This window comes from Paramacrobiotus metropolitanus, unplaced genomic scaffold (assembly GCF_019649055.1).
Source record: "Paramacrobiotus metropolitanus isolate TYO unplaced genomic scaffold, Prichtersi_v1.0 Parri_scaffold0000290, whole genome shotgun sequence".
In the NCBI taxonomy this organism is placed as follows: domain Eukaryota; kingdom Metazoa; phylum Tardigrada; class Eutardigrada; order Parachela; family Macrobiotidae; genus Paramacrobiotus; species Paramacrobiotus metropolitanus.
In genome coordinates this window covers 50,400-66,356 of record NW_026570510.1, presented here as the reverse complement: position 1 = coordinate 66,356, position 15,957 = coordinate 50,400, and the positions used below count along the sequence as shown (strand labels likewise).

Genomic DNA, 15,957 nt, shown 5'->3' with positions numbered 1-15,957 from the left:
TTATATAAACACAAGATGGCGTCGGTTACGTCAAAAACTGGAGTTGGGAGCTGGACTTTCTAGTTACAATTCCCGGTTGTACTTTGTACTTGCAGCTCCCAACTGCAGCATATGATTCAGCACAACTGCAGCATATGATTACTGCATATGTATACTGTATAGAAGTACACTACCTAATTTACTCACTTACTGATATTCACACACACACACAAGTTGTTTACATTCTTTTACCGCATGGAGCGGCACTAGCACATTAGCGCAGCTGGCTCGTCAGCGATGGTGATACACACTATGCGCGTCTCTTATTATTTAAAACACTTGTAGTAATGATGTGTATTTATAATAAACATAATTATTTGTCAACTTACCGTGTAGTTTAATTGCTTGTCTGGATTGTGCACGACATGAGCCCAATGTACTGTATAGATACTACTGTACACTGCACATTTATACTGGTTCACTTTCGCTGCTTGATTCAACAAGTTGTTTACATTCTTTTACACTATGGAGGAGCACTTCAACGCATCTGGCTCGTTAAAGCCTTTCAACGTACAGTAAGTGAAATATAATTGCTTTTCAGCGGATATTACTAGCTGCTCTATTCTCAATTTATTTATACATATATAATCATGAAAACTAACAGGTACGATGACATATTATTTTCTTTATTACTGTACACTATGACTGTACTGTGTAATCAATTTTGACAGTTATTTGCAGTCTGATGGTCTACTGCGTGCATGCTTATGCGTGCGTGCAGATCAACTGGAAAAAGTCCGCCAGGGTCGCTGCAAATTTTTTTCCACTGGAGCCAAAGCCACATTTCTGTTAACGATTACTCCGCTAATTGCAGAATTTATGAATTTCTTGTACCCGAAGTAAGTGAAGCAAATGTTTTTAGTTCATATTGTGTTGTAACACATGGTATATGTTTTATGTGTACATAGTTTCAGGGGTGCTACATGCAACGAGGGCTCGAGTGGAAAAAGTTGGCCTGAACCTCTCAAAGAATTTTTCCACCTTGTCAACGGTATGGTGTAATTTGCTGATTTCGCAGTTTTTACATTACAGAAATTATTATTATATGCTTGTATATTAGCTCAATGCTTTTATAACAAAAAATACATTTCGTAATGAACCCTAATTATCATAATTAATGATTAATGTACTGTACAGTATTGCACTGTTTATGTAGTATGTACCATGTACTTTTAAGGATAAACGTTCTTTACATTTCTTACTAACTTAAGCACTACTGCTTTTTAATGCCAGGTAATAGAAATATGCAGCGATAGGTTTTTTGTAATTTTATTTATTGCTGCATTTAGTTTCCTAATAACAAGCGCAATTCGTTTTCAGCAGTTTGAAGAGTAATAGCATCTTTTGCACCTAATAAATTAATTTTTCCAGAATGGAAAATCATTGCCGTACAACCTTGAAGCCGGACTCGCATGGCCGGAAATATTTCAGGTTCAAACATGGCATCAGCTTTTGCTCTTATTGAGTTGTACAGTTTCTCTAAACTAAGAAATTTCCCAAAATTAAAAGTGGCGACAATGTTAACGATTCGTGGATTCTTTAACGAGGCTTTTTGATAGCCATATTTTTGCAGTTTCCGGTAATAGTGATCCAATAACGCGAGAGCATCACTGATGGACTTTGCACCATTAACTGTGATCTTGCCGTTGCGGTACACTTGGCAGTGCGATTTGTAAGGACGAATGGAACGGAGAAGAAGCCCGGAAAATTTATGTGGTGCATAATGTGAAAGCGGAGCGCGTTCGGATAAGCTGGGTAAGTCAATTGCGCAGCCAAGGTCAGCAGTTGCAACAACGTTAGTTATTTTCGCCATTCAGCCAATTTGCGAATGTCTCCGCTTTTGAAAGCGTTGTTTGTGGTAATGAAGTAAGCTCCTTAAACTTCGGGCACCCAATGTCTTCAAGATTAAACACTTCAGGCAAATAATTTTCCAAAATCTTTTGCTTTTCCAATCCTTTGGCAAAAAACGTCAAACGCGCAGGTCGTTCACCAATAAGCTCCAGCATATCCTGAATGGCACTAGCGATGTCTAAGTATAAATAATCTCCACGATTATGCCAGACAAGTCCGTGTGAGTGACGCGATTGGCTCCTAAATTCAACGCGGTAATGATTAAAGTCGGATGGAATGGTGAATGCGTAGCACCTGCTAACACCAGTTGGGCAATCACAAAATGCCAGCTGTTTTATAAGCCGTTGGGAGCCAGCGATAAACCAATCAATATCCAAGACAACCCTCCGCTTTGAAGTCTCCATTCTGTTATCGGTACGCTAGCAATAGCTCCGCCCTTTGGAAATGGATTCCTTAAATAGGTATCCGCGCACGACAGCTGATTTGAGATTCCGACTACCCGCTTCAGTCCTTGTTGTGGGGCCAACGACTTCGGGGAAAACGACGTATGTGTCAAAATTAATTATGGAGCGCGATAAATTATTTGACCAACCATTTGGAAGAATTATTTTGGTGTACGGAGAAATGCAGCCAGCCTACGAAATGCTTCAGCGCAAAGTCCCTGGGATTGAACTGACAAAAAATATTCAACAAATTGTGGAGGATGAAAATTATTTTGATGGTAAACAAAATATTTTGTTGATACTGGATGACGTGGCAAGTGGTTTGGTGAAAAATGAGCATTTATCTAAACTCTTCACTCAAAAAGTACACCATAAACGGCTTTGTGTATTTTTATTATTCAATAACCTATATAAACAAGGGTCTGCTATGCGAGACGTGCATCTTAATGCACAATATCTTATTCTGTTCAAAAATAATCGTGATGTGAACCAAATCAAGATTCTAGAAAGGCAGACTGGTTTAAAACATCTCAGCGGAGCTTACGAGGAAATCGGCCAGGAACCATTTCAACCTCTCATTTTGGATATGAAACCGGACACACCTGCCTATTTAAGGATTCGTTCAGCAGTATTACCGGGAGAGTTGACAAAAATTTACATCAATCCACAAACGACAAACTTGCCCAAGAATGTGTGATCAGATTTTAAAAGACTTTGCACCGTTTCTCCTTACCCTGCGATCGCTGAAACCTAAGCAGCGTCGTTTTCTTTTGGAAAATATTTCGAAACGACAACTTCGCTGTTTTGAAGAAATTTGTTTGAATTTGGTAAAGAATTCAGTGCCTCTTACCACCGATCAGCTAAAGGTGTGTCAGCGTTGGCGTCGACCATTAAAGCTGATTGCCCTCAAAAAATATCCTTTACGAAGCAAGAGGAAATTTTATTACAGCGCGGAGGATTCTTACCTGCGGTTCTACCTGTATTGGCAGCTGTTTTGGGAACTGCCTTACTGAAATGAAACCGGAAGTGCATTATATTGTTCCCGCGAGCGAAATGAAAAGACTTGCAAGTGACACGGTTGGTCGTATTGTAACGGATGTCCAATTACAACAGCAGCCTACTGAAGTTGTGGATATTGTAAAACTGGACGATTTGATGAGAGATATAATTTCACGGAATACGCTAAGCGAATGGGAGAAAGCGGAACTGTTATCAAGAAACTTGGCTCGCTTTTTGGCGCTGAAAGAGTCGGCGTTTGGCCCTGACCAAATGGTTATTCCGCCTCCAGCATCTGTGCCCCCCATTCCAGCACAACTATTAAAGAAGCCGTGGGTACCCCCTAATATGCCTGATCGTATGTTAGATGCTTTCCCTCCTATTCCACCTGCACCCCCGGCAAAACGCAAGCGTGCAAAGCGAGAAGTATTTGATGAAAACACTTTACAAATCGAAGGTCCCATCGGTTCAAGAACCAAATCCCAGTTCAACTGGATGACTATTAATAACAAATGAGTGGTGGATGCGTTCCCTTTTCTTTGTCTTTGGGTGAAGGTATGACATGGAACTGCACATCTAGCTGTTGCGATGGATCAAGCAGTAGCGACGACGAATACGATGGCCAATCTACTGCTACGACAAGCGTATCTGAACCCTCAGCACCCGGGCAGCTTAACAGGGATTCAAAAGTTTCGCAGCCACTTTCCACAAGCACCAAACTATCAACAAACGCGGGAACAGCTGGAGCATCTGGATCCATATACAGTCCACAAATCTCGACGCAAAAGGTTCAAAAGAAACCCCGTAGTTGTCTCAAACCTAGCGGAGCAATATCAAGCCGATCTGGCAGACATGTCAAAATATGCGAAGCAGAACAAAGGATACCGTTGGATATTGTTTGTGATCGACGTCTTCAGCAAGAAAGTGAGCTGTCAACTACTAAAGAATAAAAGCGGTCTAGAAGTAAAACTTGGGTTGGAAAAGGTGTTTGCAGAACTCGGAGCTCCCATTAAATTGCAAACGGACAAAGGTCTTGAATTTTACAATAAGGATGTTAAGAGTTTTTTGACAGCCCAAAAGGTTTTTTGTTCTCTTCTGAAAATAAAGCAATCAAAGCATCCTTAGCTGAAAATGGCATACGCAATCTCAAGAAACGAATATGGAAATTATTTCGACACCGACAGTCTAAAGTGTACTGGGACGTTCTGGGAGATTTGGTAAACAGTTACAACAACGCAATTCATTCTTCGCATAAAGTCACGCCTAATGAGGTTAGCCAGTCCAATTCTCTGCAAATATTCAATCGACTATATGCAGAATTATTATTGGGAAAGCAGAAAAAGCCAAAGTACAGCGTAGGTGACACAGTACGAGTAGCCATCGACAAAACACTTTTTGAAAAAGGATATGAGTCAACATTTAAGGAGGAAATTTACAAGATACAACAAGTATTACCACAACAGCCCGAGCCCCTCTACGTTTTACTGGATGAAGACGGGGATTTAATTCGCGGGAAATATTACGAAGCCGAACTCAGTCGTGTCAGAAATGGCTCATAATAGCTTTTATGTCACGCTTCCATCTGATGCCTGTATGCAACAGTTCCCAAAGAATAATGCAGCTGAATGGACCACAAAGTTAAAGAGCGTGATATCCCTACCGGGACAATGGGAAATGGCATTGGTGGAAATACAGTATCCTAATTCAATGTACAATTTACCCAGTTCCCAAACGTTGCACGTTGACCAAATTACTTCTATGGATAGCAACGGTGTTTTCGCTATGGACCGGGACACAATTACGGTACCTGCAGGGATCTATGAGAAAAGTGACATCATTAATTTTATCAACAATAACGTACCACGGTTAAAGCCATTTCGCGATTCTACAGCGGAAGAACAGGCTTTTCAATTAGAATTAGTAGCAACCGAGCCCAAGCTCAAAGTGAAATTTCCCAGCGTACGTGTTTTTCTGGATTTTCCTCCCTCATCTTTGCATCTATCCCGTATGCTTGGATTTAAAGAACGACGATTTTCTGCTGCACAGTCTGAACAATATGAAAATTTTTGATGGAAAAAACGAATTTTGCTTCCGCAGCTACAACACTGTCCGACCAGCTGAAAGCCTTGGCAGAGTTGCAGTTGTTGGAGACGTCTATAACAATGACAGCAGATAAGCCCGTGAATATGCACATTGGGAACCAATCAATTTTTGTCTACTGCAACAAGTGCGACTACAATATTGTGGGCGATGAAACTATGCAGCTTTTGCGCGCTTTCCCCATTAAAGCAAGTGTTCCTCGCTTCGAAATTGTTTCGGAAAGGTTTGAGGATCCACATTATTTACCTGTTTTATACGATCGACTGGACACTATTGATATCAACATTGCAACTGATCTCGGAGAAGCGGCAATTTTTCAGACTGGAAAGTCAATGGTAAAGCTGCATTTCCGCCCCATTCAGTATTACTATCGCTAAAAAATGCCCGTAATCCTCTTTGAGCCGTCACCATCGTTCTATCTGGATTTATTTGCGGGGGCCGCCACGGGCGCTAGTAGCCAGCACGGCTATGGAGCCGTCATGACACGCTATCGCGGGAGTTTAATGCAAAATGGCAGCGGATTTATGCTACCTAATTTTCTGCGCGCAATGTTTAGTAAATTAGCGCATTTTGCTGCCCCGGTTATTAAAGCAGCGGCACCACATGCCAGAGCAGCAATGGAAGCAGCAAAGCCCCACTTACGCGACGCAGCGACAACAGTTCTTAGTGAAACATCCAAGAAGGTAGGAGAGAAAATTTCGGAAGCGTTAACTGCGCAACCTCAACAGCAAGGAGGCATCAAACGGCTCAAGCAGCAGCACAAGAGGACAAAAAAGATAAAGAAACCTTCCTTCCGACTTAAACGGCTTAAACGGATTCCCCCAAGAGAATTTGAGGACGCATTTTAAAATGGCTTTTATTTTGGAAGGAAGCGTGCCAGCTATGCAGGTCGAGTCGGATTTATTCTCCGTTCCGGCCACTCTAGCGGATTTTGTGCGGACAGAAGAAGAACGCATTCTACCAACATCAGGGCAAACAGAAGAAATTAGTTCTGGAGAAATTTCTTTTCACATTCCCCCTTCAACGTCGGCGCTGCTAGTGCTAACGGAAATTACGCTAGAAATGGATATTGCAATCAAAAAGCAAATTGCAGGACTTGGTGCGGCTACGCATATTGAAAACACGGATCTGGTTGCACCAGTGAACCTAATAGCGCATTCTATATTCAGCTCGGTAGAGGTAACAATGGCCAACCGCCTGATAACTAATTCCACCCCATTATATGCCTACCGAGCGTATTTGGAAAATTTGTTGGGGTACACACCGGCTGCCCTCAAAAGCCAGGCAACAAGTGCTGGATTTTATATAGACACTCCCGGGTACCTAGAAGATCATGCCAATAACGCTGGAGAAGTAACGCGGAAAGCCATGTTTGTGACCAACGAGTACGTCCCATTCAGCGCCAAATTATGTACGGACATTTTCCAGCAGGGAAAAAATTTGATCACCGGTGTACCGCTACATGTGCGCCTCATTTTGAATAAGCCGGAATTCTACCTGCGTTCATACGCCAATCTTCCAGTGGATACTTTTAAAGCATACATTCGCAATCCGCGGCTGTACGTCAAACGCTTTGTGCCTAATCCGGCATATTTGTCTGCGCTTACTGCCCAATTATCGACAAAGACTGTGAAATACCCTATTGAGCGAGTGTGTATGCGTGTTAATGATATTGGTATGATTCAGAGCACAGTGCTGGCTAATTTACATATTGGAGCAGTACCCAAATGTGTTTTTGTGGGATTTGTAAAAAGCTCGAGTTTTCACGGGCTGCGCCGAGGTAATCCGTTTAACTTTGAACATTTCAATCTCAACTATATAAGTGTCGAAGTCGACGGACAGTCGTATCCCGCACAAGCCTACCGACCAAATTTCGCCACGGGTGATTATTTGCAATCATATGACGGTCTTTTGGAGACGCTTGGCCGCTTGCACGCACCGGACGGGGCGCTGCCTTTCGACCGTAAAGCATTTGCGGAAGGATTTGCTATTTGGGGATTCGATCTGACACCTTCACGGACAGGCCGGGGACCGATGAGCACCGTACGCCAAGGAAATCTATCAATCCGCCTGCAGTTCGCCGCCCAATTAACTGAACCAATTATGGCCATTACGATGATGGTGTGGGATAATATAATTGAAGTCAACTCACATCGCCAGCTCATTGCGGATTTTACGGCTTAAAAACGTAACGTAAGCGTTTGACAGCCTAAAACATTGTCGTGTTGTTGCCTGAGCGGTAAGCTTCAGGGTCGCAAGTGGGGGGTTGGCGCGCCGTCGGCCCCTTTTGACGCTGAAGAGAATCGTGACGGATGTGGTAAACAATGGGCGACCGGAGCGCTTCGCGCTCTCGGTCGCCCGTTGTTTACAGGACAAAGTTTAAAAGAAAATTCAAATTTTATTTTGAATGCAGATCGGCACTACAATGGACACTGCTGAGATTGATCACGTGCTACGTTCAAATACCGTGACGAGAGACGCTTTTATTGGTGTATTCGCTGCCGGATATGCTACCATCGTCGCTGCCAGCCAAGCTACCATGGGCATGCGTTGTCAATACTGACGAAGCTGCGAAACCTGGCTCGCATTGGCTGGCGTTCTACCAGGCTATACCAGGACAGCTGGAATATTTTGACTCTTACGGTCATGAACCGCATTATTACGGCCACTACATTGAAACTTTTTGCAAGAACGCGGGCATGGTTATTTCACAAGCGCATCGTTTACAAATGGAGTGGAGTACCGTATGCGGACAGTATTGCTGCTTTTTTATTCTAAAACGATGCTCCGGCGAGTCATTTACTTCTCTTATTCATTTATTTACCAATAGCAAAGCTTCGAATGATCGAATGGTTTGTGCTTATGTTAATTATTATTTTAATTTAAAAACTGTTGTCCGTGATAACTCTTTGCTTATTCAGTCTGTTTTCCGCCAGATAACGCAATAAAGTCACGTCATCAACGCCAGATTTTTCACGTTCTGTTTGTATGTGATTAAAAATAATTTGTTGTGCACCAAAATATTTTGCGGTCCAGCGTGACGTTGCGCTGCATCCGTTTTGATGCACATAAAATACCCCAGTCAGTGGACAATTTTCAGATGCAACAGCTTTTTCATCTCATTACGCCAGCGGAAATTAACGATTTCTAAAGCATTAGGTCCAAAAATGGTTTACCATATTGTTGTAGACATTAAGTGGTATGCGCTTAACGGGAAGCCAATTATTACGTCACTTGCAATAAGCTCGGTCGAATTTTATTGCCTTTATTATACCACATTTGCGTTAGCGCCAAGCAATTACATTGTGAATAAATATGGCGTTTGTTCTTCGGATATTGATGCTGTGTTCGATAAAGCTTTCTCAGAGTTAGAACACCAAATCGAACGAGCGTTTAAAAATTATCTTCGCTACGTTGACGATCCTGCCGATGTCGTTTTCTATGCAAAAGTGTCTTATTCTTCAAAAGCTGATTAAATCTGATGTCATTAATCTTGATACACTGGGCTGTCCGCGTTTTGCCGATCTAAGCAAGGACAAGTGTTACAGTCCTAATAAAGCTCAAGCTTACTCTAACTGGATGCTGGACCACCATTTAAAAAGTCGTACGAAATGCCTGCTTTGCCGTATGCCGATTCCAGAAGTAAAAGTTCACGTTCGACGGCAACGACGCTGCCGCAACTCAAGATCAGATCAGAATGCTTACTGGGGTATGCAATGAAATGTTTCCGCGCTTTTAAAAAAAAAATTTTAACAAGCTCTATGTTATTGCAGATGACCGAGGTAACAGACGTTGCATCCGCTGTGGTGCTGTATTTCCCACCGATACCGATTGCAGTGAAGAAAGTACTCACGCGGATATTAGCATGCCAAGAATTTCTAGTGCATGAGTCAGTGTAACCTGCCTAACTAACCGTACCCGTTACAAAATGCTGTACTGGAATTTTGTTCTCGTCCAAATCAGTTATATAAAGTGGCATCTTTGTCGCTAGCAACTTTCTTTGGCCATATTTTGCTTTCATCATGGCGCAAACCCCTGACTTATCCGCAGAATTGTTTGACCCCGGCACCAGTGCTGAAACTAACTTTGCTGATAGTGCTCTTTTCAATCATAATTATGCGCTTCTCGATCACAATTATTTTATACCTCCGGCTCCGATCGATGTGCCAGTACAGAACCTAGAAGAACTTGATCCGGATTTGTATGATATTAAAGATTATTATGAGTTGGAAAAAACGGGGGCTAAATATTCACAAAAATTTTCAGTGTCGTTTGAAACCTATAAATGTGTGATACACGGTCTGGATAATTTGTCATTTAAATACGCGATTAAAACCATAACTCTTTTATTGAAAGACATTCTGGACACCGTGCTTTCGGCAATTCCAGCCCACAATTTGGTTAGAATTCGCTTGTATCAAAACGCACTGCAATACCCAATTTGGATGCCACCTATCCAACGTGATCAGCTGAGTGTTGAAAGATGGATGACAACGATCCGGAGAATCTTGAATTCAAATCAGGCGTTTTTATTGGATGAATCTTTTGAATTGTCTGTGCAGCATACGGATATTCCAACTGGGTCGTGCAGAAAAAACGTTTCAAAGCTGTTACGGCAAATACTGGACAAGAAACGATGCATTACACAAATCCGCAACACGGACTGCTTGTGTATGGCGCGAGCTATTGTGGTCGCTAAGGCGCATGCAGATGGCGATAAAACAATGTATACAAAGCTTTACCGAACGAAGAAGTTGCAGACCGAAAAGACCAAGGAGTTGCTGCAGGCTGCGGAATTGCCAGATAGAGAATTCAGTGTGGAGGATATTCCTCGATTTGAAATCGTTTTACCAAATTATCAATTTATTGTAGTCTCGGTGGACCATGGAAACTCAATTGTGTACTGCGGCGCGTACTGTGAAAAACGGATCATGCTGCTGCATCATGATCATCATTTTGACGTGCTAACATCCCTGCCCGCGTATTTTGAACAACAGTATTATTGCTACCGCTGTATGAAGGGCTACAACAAAAGGCAGAACCACAGATGTGAGTTCAAGTGTCATCAGTGTTTATCTGTAACCTGCCCTATGGACAAGCTTCAGAACATCCACTGTCCTGACTGTAATCGCGATTTCCATGGGCAAGAGTGCTTTACACGCATAAGTCCGGAAGCAGTCCAATCTGCGCAAAGTTCTTTATTTGTGAATTATGTAAGTCGTTTGTTTCCATGGTGAATCGTCGAATGAAGACCAATTACGACTTGCCACAAAATTATCCGCTTTACGATGACGGCGACAAGGATAGCGACAATGAAAACGATGATATTGAACTGGATATAGATGACCAACAACATCGGTGTGGTGAAGTCTTTTGCCCAACGTGCTCATTGTTCTTCATGCCCGAAGATAATCATGTCTGCTACATGCAACCCATTGAGCTCACAGACAAAGAAAAGGCTAAACACCTAAACGATAAGCTAGCGTACTTTGATCTTGAAACGTTTCAAGATGAGGCAGGTGATTTCAAAGTGAATTTAGCGGTCATAGCAACAAAAGACGAGAAATTTGTCCTTCCGGAAGATGGAAATATTAGCGGTGATATTTCAAGTGCTTTGGGGGAATTCATCTTTAGCGAACGCTTTCGTGGGTACACCTTTATTGCACACAACTTGAAGGTAAACAATGTCAAAACTTCATAAGCAATCATAAGCTTTTGTTGACAAAAACTTACTTTTTAGGGATTTGACGGGTATTTTCTGCTAAACTATCTAATTAAGAACGGAATCATTCCACACCCATTGATCTTTAACGGGAGCAAGGTTGTGCAGATGGATATTTCAAAACTTAAAATAAAATTCCGTGACTCTATGAATTATGTGCCGTCATCGCTCAAAAATTTTGCCAAAGCATTCGGTTTGCAAGAAACCAAAGGAGACTTTCCTCACAAACTTAATCAGCCAGAAAATTGGAACAAAATTCTTCCATGGCCAGATCGACACGATTACGGTTACCAGCTCATGAAAAGAAAGAGCGTAAACGTTTTATAAAGTGGTTCCGTAAAGAGCGACGCCGTCACAACAATCAATTTGACTTTAATGCTCACTTTATTGGGTAGGTAAAATATGTCATTTACTCTGGCCGCCGTATTTATTTAGCTCTGTTATAGATATTGCTCGCAAGATGTTCTTGTTCTCCAACAAGCATGTGAGAAGTTTCGAACGCTCTTCCAACAAGTGACGAATGGATTGTGTCCATTTGCTTCAGGCCTTACCACCCCTGGAATGTGTAATTATTTTTGGAGAGCGCGGATGTTAAAGAAAAACCAAATTGCGCTGATTGGTCCCCCTGGACAAGGTAAAAAATCTTCTGCCAAAGGAGATCGTTGGCTCCGATGGATTGAAATGGACAACGATATACAACTCCAGCGCGAGGTTCGAATCGGCCCTTGGACAGTAGATGGTTTTGACCCAAGGAATAAAACCGTTTATGAGTTTCTAGGTAAATTAGATGAACAACGAATTTTAGCAAATACAGAAAGTTTTGATATAATTGTGTTTGTTCTTTTAAGGGTGTATGTGGCACGGTTGCAGCGACTGCACGACAAAAAGTACACTGCATCCATTTCTTAATCGCCCCATGGAAGAAATCAACAAAGCAACTGACTCACGCCTTGACGCAATAAAAGCTATGGGTTACGCTCTTGTTTCAATCTGGGAGCACGAATACGATGCGCGCCTAGCAGCAGACATGGAATTCAAACAAGTCATCGAGTTAGCAAACATTGAAGAGCCTATGCACCCACGAGATGCATTCACCGGTGGCCGAACAAACGCTATCAAACTGTACCACAAATGTGCGCCAGGCGAAAAAATCTATTCCCTCGACGTTATTAGTGAGTACCCCTACATCAATAAAAATCTGCCTTATCCAGTGGGAGCTCCTGTCATCATCACAAAGGACTTCCCGCCTGTGGAAAGCATATTCGGAGTGATGAAATGCCGTATCATTCCACCACCGTCATTATTTCTCCCTGTACTGCCGTACAGAACCGACAAGCTTACATTTCCGTTATGTGCCAAATGCGTACAGGAGCGCGTGAACACACCGTGCTGCCATGAAGATGATGACAGGGCTTTGGAAGGAACGTGGTGTACACCAGAAATTCACCGCGCGATAGAAGCTGGCTACCGCATTGAAAAGATTTACTCTGTTTGGCATTATCCAGAGCAGATGCAATATTTATTCAGAGAATACATAGATCTATTTTTGAAGCTTAAAACAGAGGCATCAGGCTATCCACCGAACTGTCGAACAGAGGAAGACAAAGACAGATATATTGAAGAGTTTCTTATTAAAGAAAATATTTTATTGGATAAAAACAACATTGCGAAGAACGATGGGCTAAGAGCGTTGTCCAAACTTATGCTGAATAGTTTTTGGTAAAGAGTATTAATTCGATTGGCAACATGCAGTTTTAATTCTGAGTCTTTTTACAGGGGTAAGTTCGGCCAGCAGGAGGACAGATCCAACACCGCATTTGTTGAAAAGAAAGAGATTTTCCATGATTATTTGTTTTCCAATAAATACGAGGTTGCCGGATTCGACTTGGTGACTGATGAAGTTATGGCTGTTCAATACCGTTCTAAAAAAGATTACATCCCAACAAGCAAAAAGACAAATGTTGTCATTGCGGCATTCACAACAGCATATGCGCGGTTGCACTTGCTGAAGTTTATGGAAATGGTTGGAGACCGCTTGTTATATCATGATACTGGCAAGTACTGAATTTCAAGAAACTGTCTTTCGTATTGTCATTCTATCTGTGCACTTTGCAGACAGTATCTTTTATATTCACACTGATGACTTGCCTGATCCGCCAGTGGGGACATGTTTAGGAGATTTGTCATCGTCCTTGGAGCCTAATGAGCACATCAACGAATTTGTTGCACTCGGTACATTCGGATCTACGTTAAGCTGTTTTACGGTGCAGCTTATAAGTATTTATACTTCATTCTTTTCAGGGCCTAAAAGCTACGCGTACCGCACCAACACTGGCAATGAAACGATAAAGGTCAAGGGCTTTACCTTAACAAGGAAAGCCAGGAAACAGTTGAACCTCGAAAGCCTGAAGGAAATGCTATTAGAAAGCCTGGCACCGCAAGACCAGCCAAATGATGTAACCGTGAACTATCCGTTTAACATTACGCGGAATAAGCGTAAATTGGAGGTTTCCGCAAAAGAAATAAATAAACGGTTTCGACTTACATATTCAAAGCGTCGAATTGTCGACACGGAATTTAACACTCGACCATGGGGTGACGTTTCCGTTGATTAAATCTTCAACTGTCAGTGCTGAACAGTTGTTGATACTGGTTTTCATATTATGACTTACTCCGAAAAAGGCCTCGAGCAATATTATTAAAATTAACATTAGAACAATGCATGTTCCCATAACTGCTTCGCAAAAGTTCTTTTTACACACTAGGCGTGCCATTTTGATAGTATATTTTCTAGCTTATGTATGGTGATTTATTATGATTTCGTGCCTTTAATACTTACTTTAAAGTGAAAACACAATCCAGACAACCGATTATATAATACAACCAAAAATTAAAATTTTGTCTAATGATAATATCATCGAATTGTGTGCGGATGTTAGTATTGCATATGTAGCGTGTTTCATACACGTATGAAATATATACAGTGTACAGTTGTGATGACTCATGTGTGGGAGTTGGGAGCTGTAGTTATAAAGTGCAACCGGGAATTGTAACTAGAAAGTCCAGCTCCCAACTCCAGTTTATGACGTAAGCCGTCGCCATTTTGTGTTTATATAAGGTCCGTTTTCTTCTAACTTCCCTTCGAGTCATGCCGCAGACCGATTTGCGTAGCTAACCTGACATCGTTCTTCCTAGCTAAAAAAAAGTATTGCCTGTTAGCCGATAGCGAAAACTTATCACAGTAAGTTTTCTGTTTTTTGCCAAAATAATTCCAAAAGCCCGGAGATCAGCGAACGTTGTAAGAAGTACAGATAGGTAGAAGCCATGCGGGTATCGGTTATAATTTTTATGACTTCACTGTAACTTGTCATTCGTATTGAATACTGCTTAAGGGAATTGGCCCGGTACATAGCACCAAATTCGTGTACATTGACGGGAATATTTGCTTTCGCGTACTTCCAAACATTCTTTTGGGTTGCTTTTTGTCATTGTGTAGCCAAATGATTTTTATACATAGGCGTGTTTGTTACCAATATAACTCCGCAAGCGGATGTTGCGCGCGCAAACGGATTTCACACCGACGAACACAATTCTTTTGGCTACAAAAATGCTATAAAGCAATGCAAAAAAGTGTTTGGGAGTGCGAAACAGCGAAAGCTCCTGTGGATGTACACGAATTTCGTGTTATGTAACGGGCCAAATCCCTTAACAGCATATACTGTTTTCGGAAGGCGACATGACACTTCCATGACACTTCCTTGCACTTCGGCCACAAATACTTTCGAAAATACATATAAAACGGAAAGTTAAATGCATACGATGAGCAAGTACTTGAAATCAGGAAGAGTTAGAATACATGAGTACAACCGCAACTGCTTAGAACGCAATTTGCAGTCAGATAATATTGCATATGAGTTCGATTTATTTATGACACTAGCTGATGCTGCTACCATCCAATCCTTGCAGCTCATCTACATCTACTTGCATGCAGCCTGTAAATGGCCGCTTACTTTTGAATTTGCAGTACAGGTGAACGTAATGCGTATTTTGAAAGTGCTCTACCTACATAACATTGTAGGCCGTTGTACAATAAAGCACGTAATGCATAAGTAATTAAGTACCAGTAATTCATAAAATCACGTCTGTGTGGTTACACCGACAATATAGTATTGTATATACGGAAAGTATAAGAAACCCTAAATTCTAAAAACAAAAAAACTAAGAAACCGAAATCTGAGAAAGTGAGAAGCGTAAGGTGCTGTGCGGTAGCCAAAGTGTCCGGTTGCCCAAGTGGCAGGACACCTTCGGTAATTGCAGACTGCATTAATTATTTATAGTAGCCGCAATGCTAAATCAATTGCTATGCCAACGATATAGCACAACGATATAGCACAAACGCCGTTCTTTCTTACGTACACTTCCATTTAAAAACAATCAGCACAACGAAGATGTTTTCCGATATTAACATTCAGCAAACATAAACTTCTGCGTATTTTTGCCGTGTCGAAGTGTAGCAAACGACAGGATCTTGGGTGCAGTGCCAGGAAATGACCAACAGCCGAACTGACCAGAATGCAAGAGCACTTTTTGCCCGTAGCAGCAGATCCGGGGTTAGTCAATACGACAAAGCTGAAATTTCTTTACTTCCTACAAACGGGAAGCGGATAGAAGTCGAGAAGACGTCAATTTGGTAGATAAATAGTCAAAATTTCGCTAAACAGTAAAAATTGGCCGGTAAATAGTCAATATTTCTGATAACAGGCGGCGACCATTAAGTAAGAACAGTTTCGGAAAAACCCTCCGCAA

General features: G+C 41.7%; 3 protein-coding genes across 9 annotated transcripts; all 3 read left to right on the top strand.

Annotated features, from left to right (window-relative positions):
• Window positions 1-227: 227 nt before the first annotated feature.
• LOC129601866 (uncharacterized) lies at window positions 228-14,222 on the top strand. Of its 7 annotated transcripts, none has more exons than XM_055500779.1 (10): window positions 228-554; window positions 721-878; window positions 948-1,030; window positions 1,411-1,470; window positions 1,613-1,794; window positions 11,598-11,929; window positions 12,000-12,870; window positions 12,928-13,205; window positions 13,267-13,383; window positions 13,453-14,222. In XM_055500779.1, the coding sequence occupies exons 6-10, from the start codon at window positions 11,713-11,715 to the stop codon at window positions 13,764-13,766; spliced, it is 1,797 nt and encodes a 598-aa protein (XP_055356754.1). In that variant the 5' UTR covers window positions 228-554; window positions 721-878; window positions 948-1,030; window positions 1,411-1,470; window positions 1,613-1,794; window positions 11,598-11,712; the 3' UTR covers window positions 13,767-14,222. The 7 variants fall into 7 exon arrangements, with proteins under 7 accessions (XP_055356754.1, XP_055356755.1, XP_055356756.1 ...); XM_055500780.1 differs by having other exon boundaries at window positions 711-878; XM_055500781.1 differs by having other exon boundaries at window positions 228-643; window positions 954-1,030.
• LOC129601865 (uncharacterized protein F54H12.2-like) lies at window positions 6,279-7,613 on the top strand. The gene has a single exon (XM_055500774.1). It carries the CDS (start codon window positions 6,279-6,281, stop codon window positions 7,611-7,613), a length of 1,335 nt encoding a protein of 444 aa, XP_055356749.1.
• LOC129601864 (uncharacterized) lies at window positions 8,912-11,130 on the top strand. The gene is made up of 3 exons (XM_055500772.1): window positions 8,912-9,138; window positions 9,203-10,606; window positions 10,648-11,130. Exons 2-3 carry the CDS (start codon window positions 9,452-9,454, stop codon window positions 11,128-11,130), a joined length of 1,638 nt encoding a protein of 545 aa, XP_055356747.1. The 5' UTR covers window positions 8,912-9,138; window positions 9,203-9,451.
• Window positions 14,223-15,957: the final 1,735 nt, after the last annotated feature.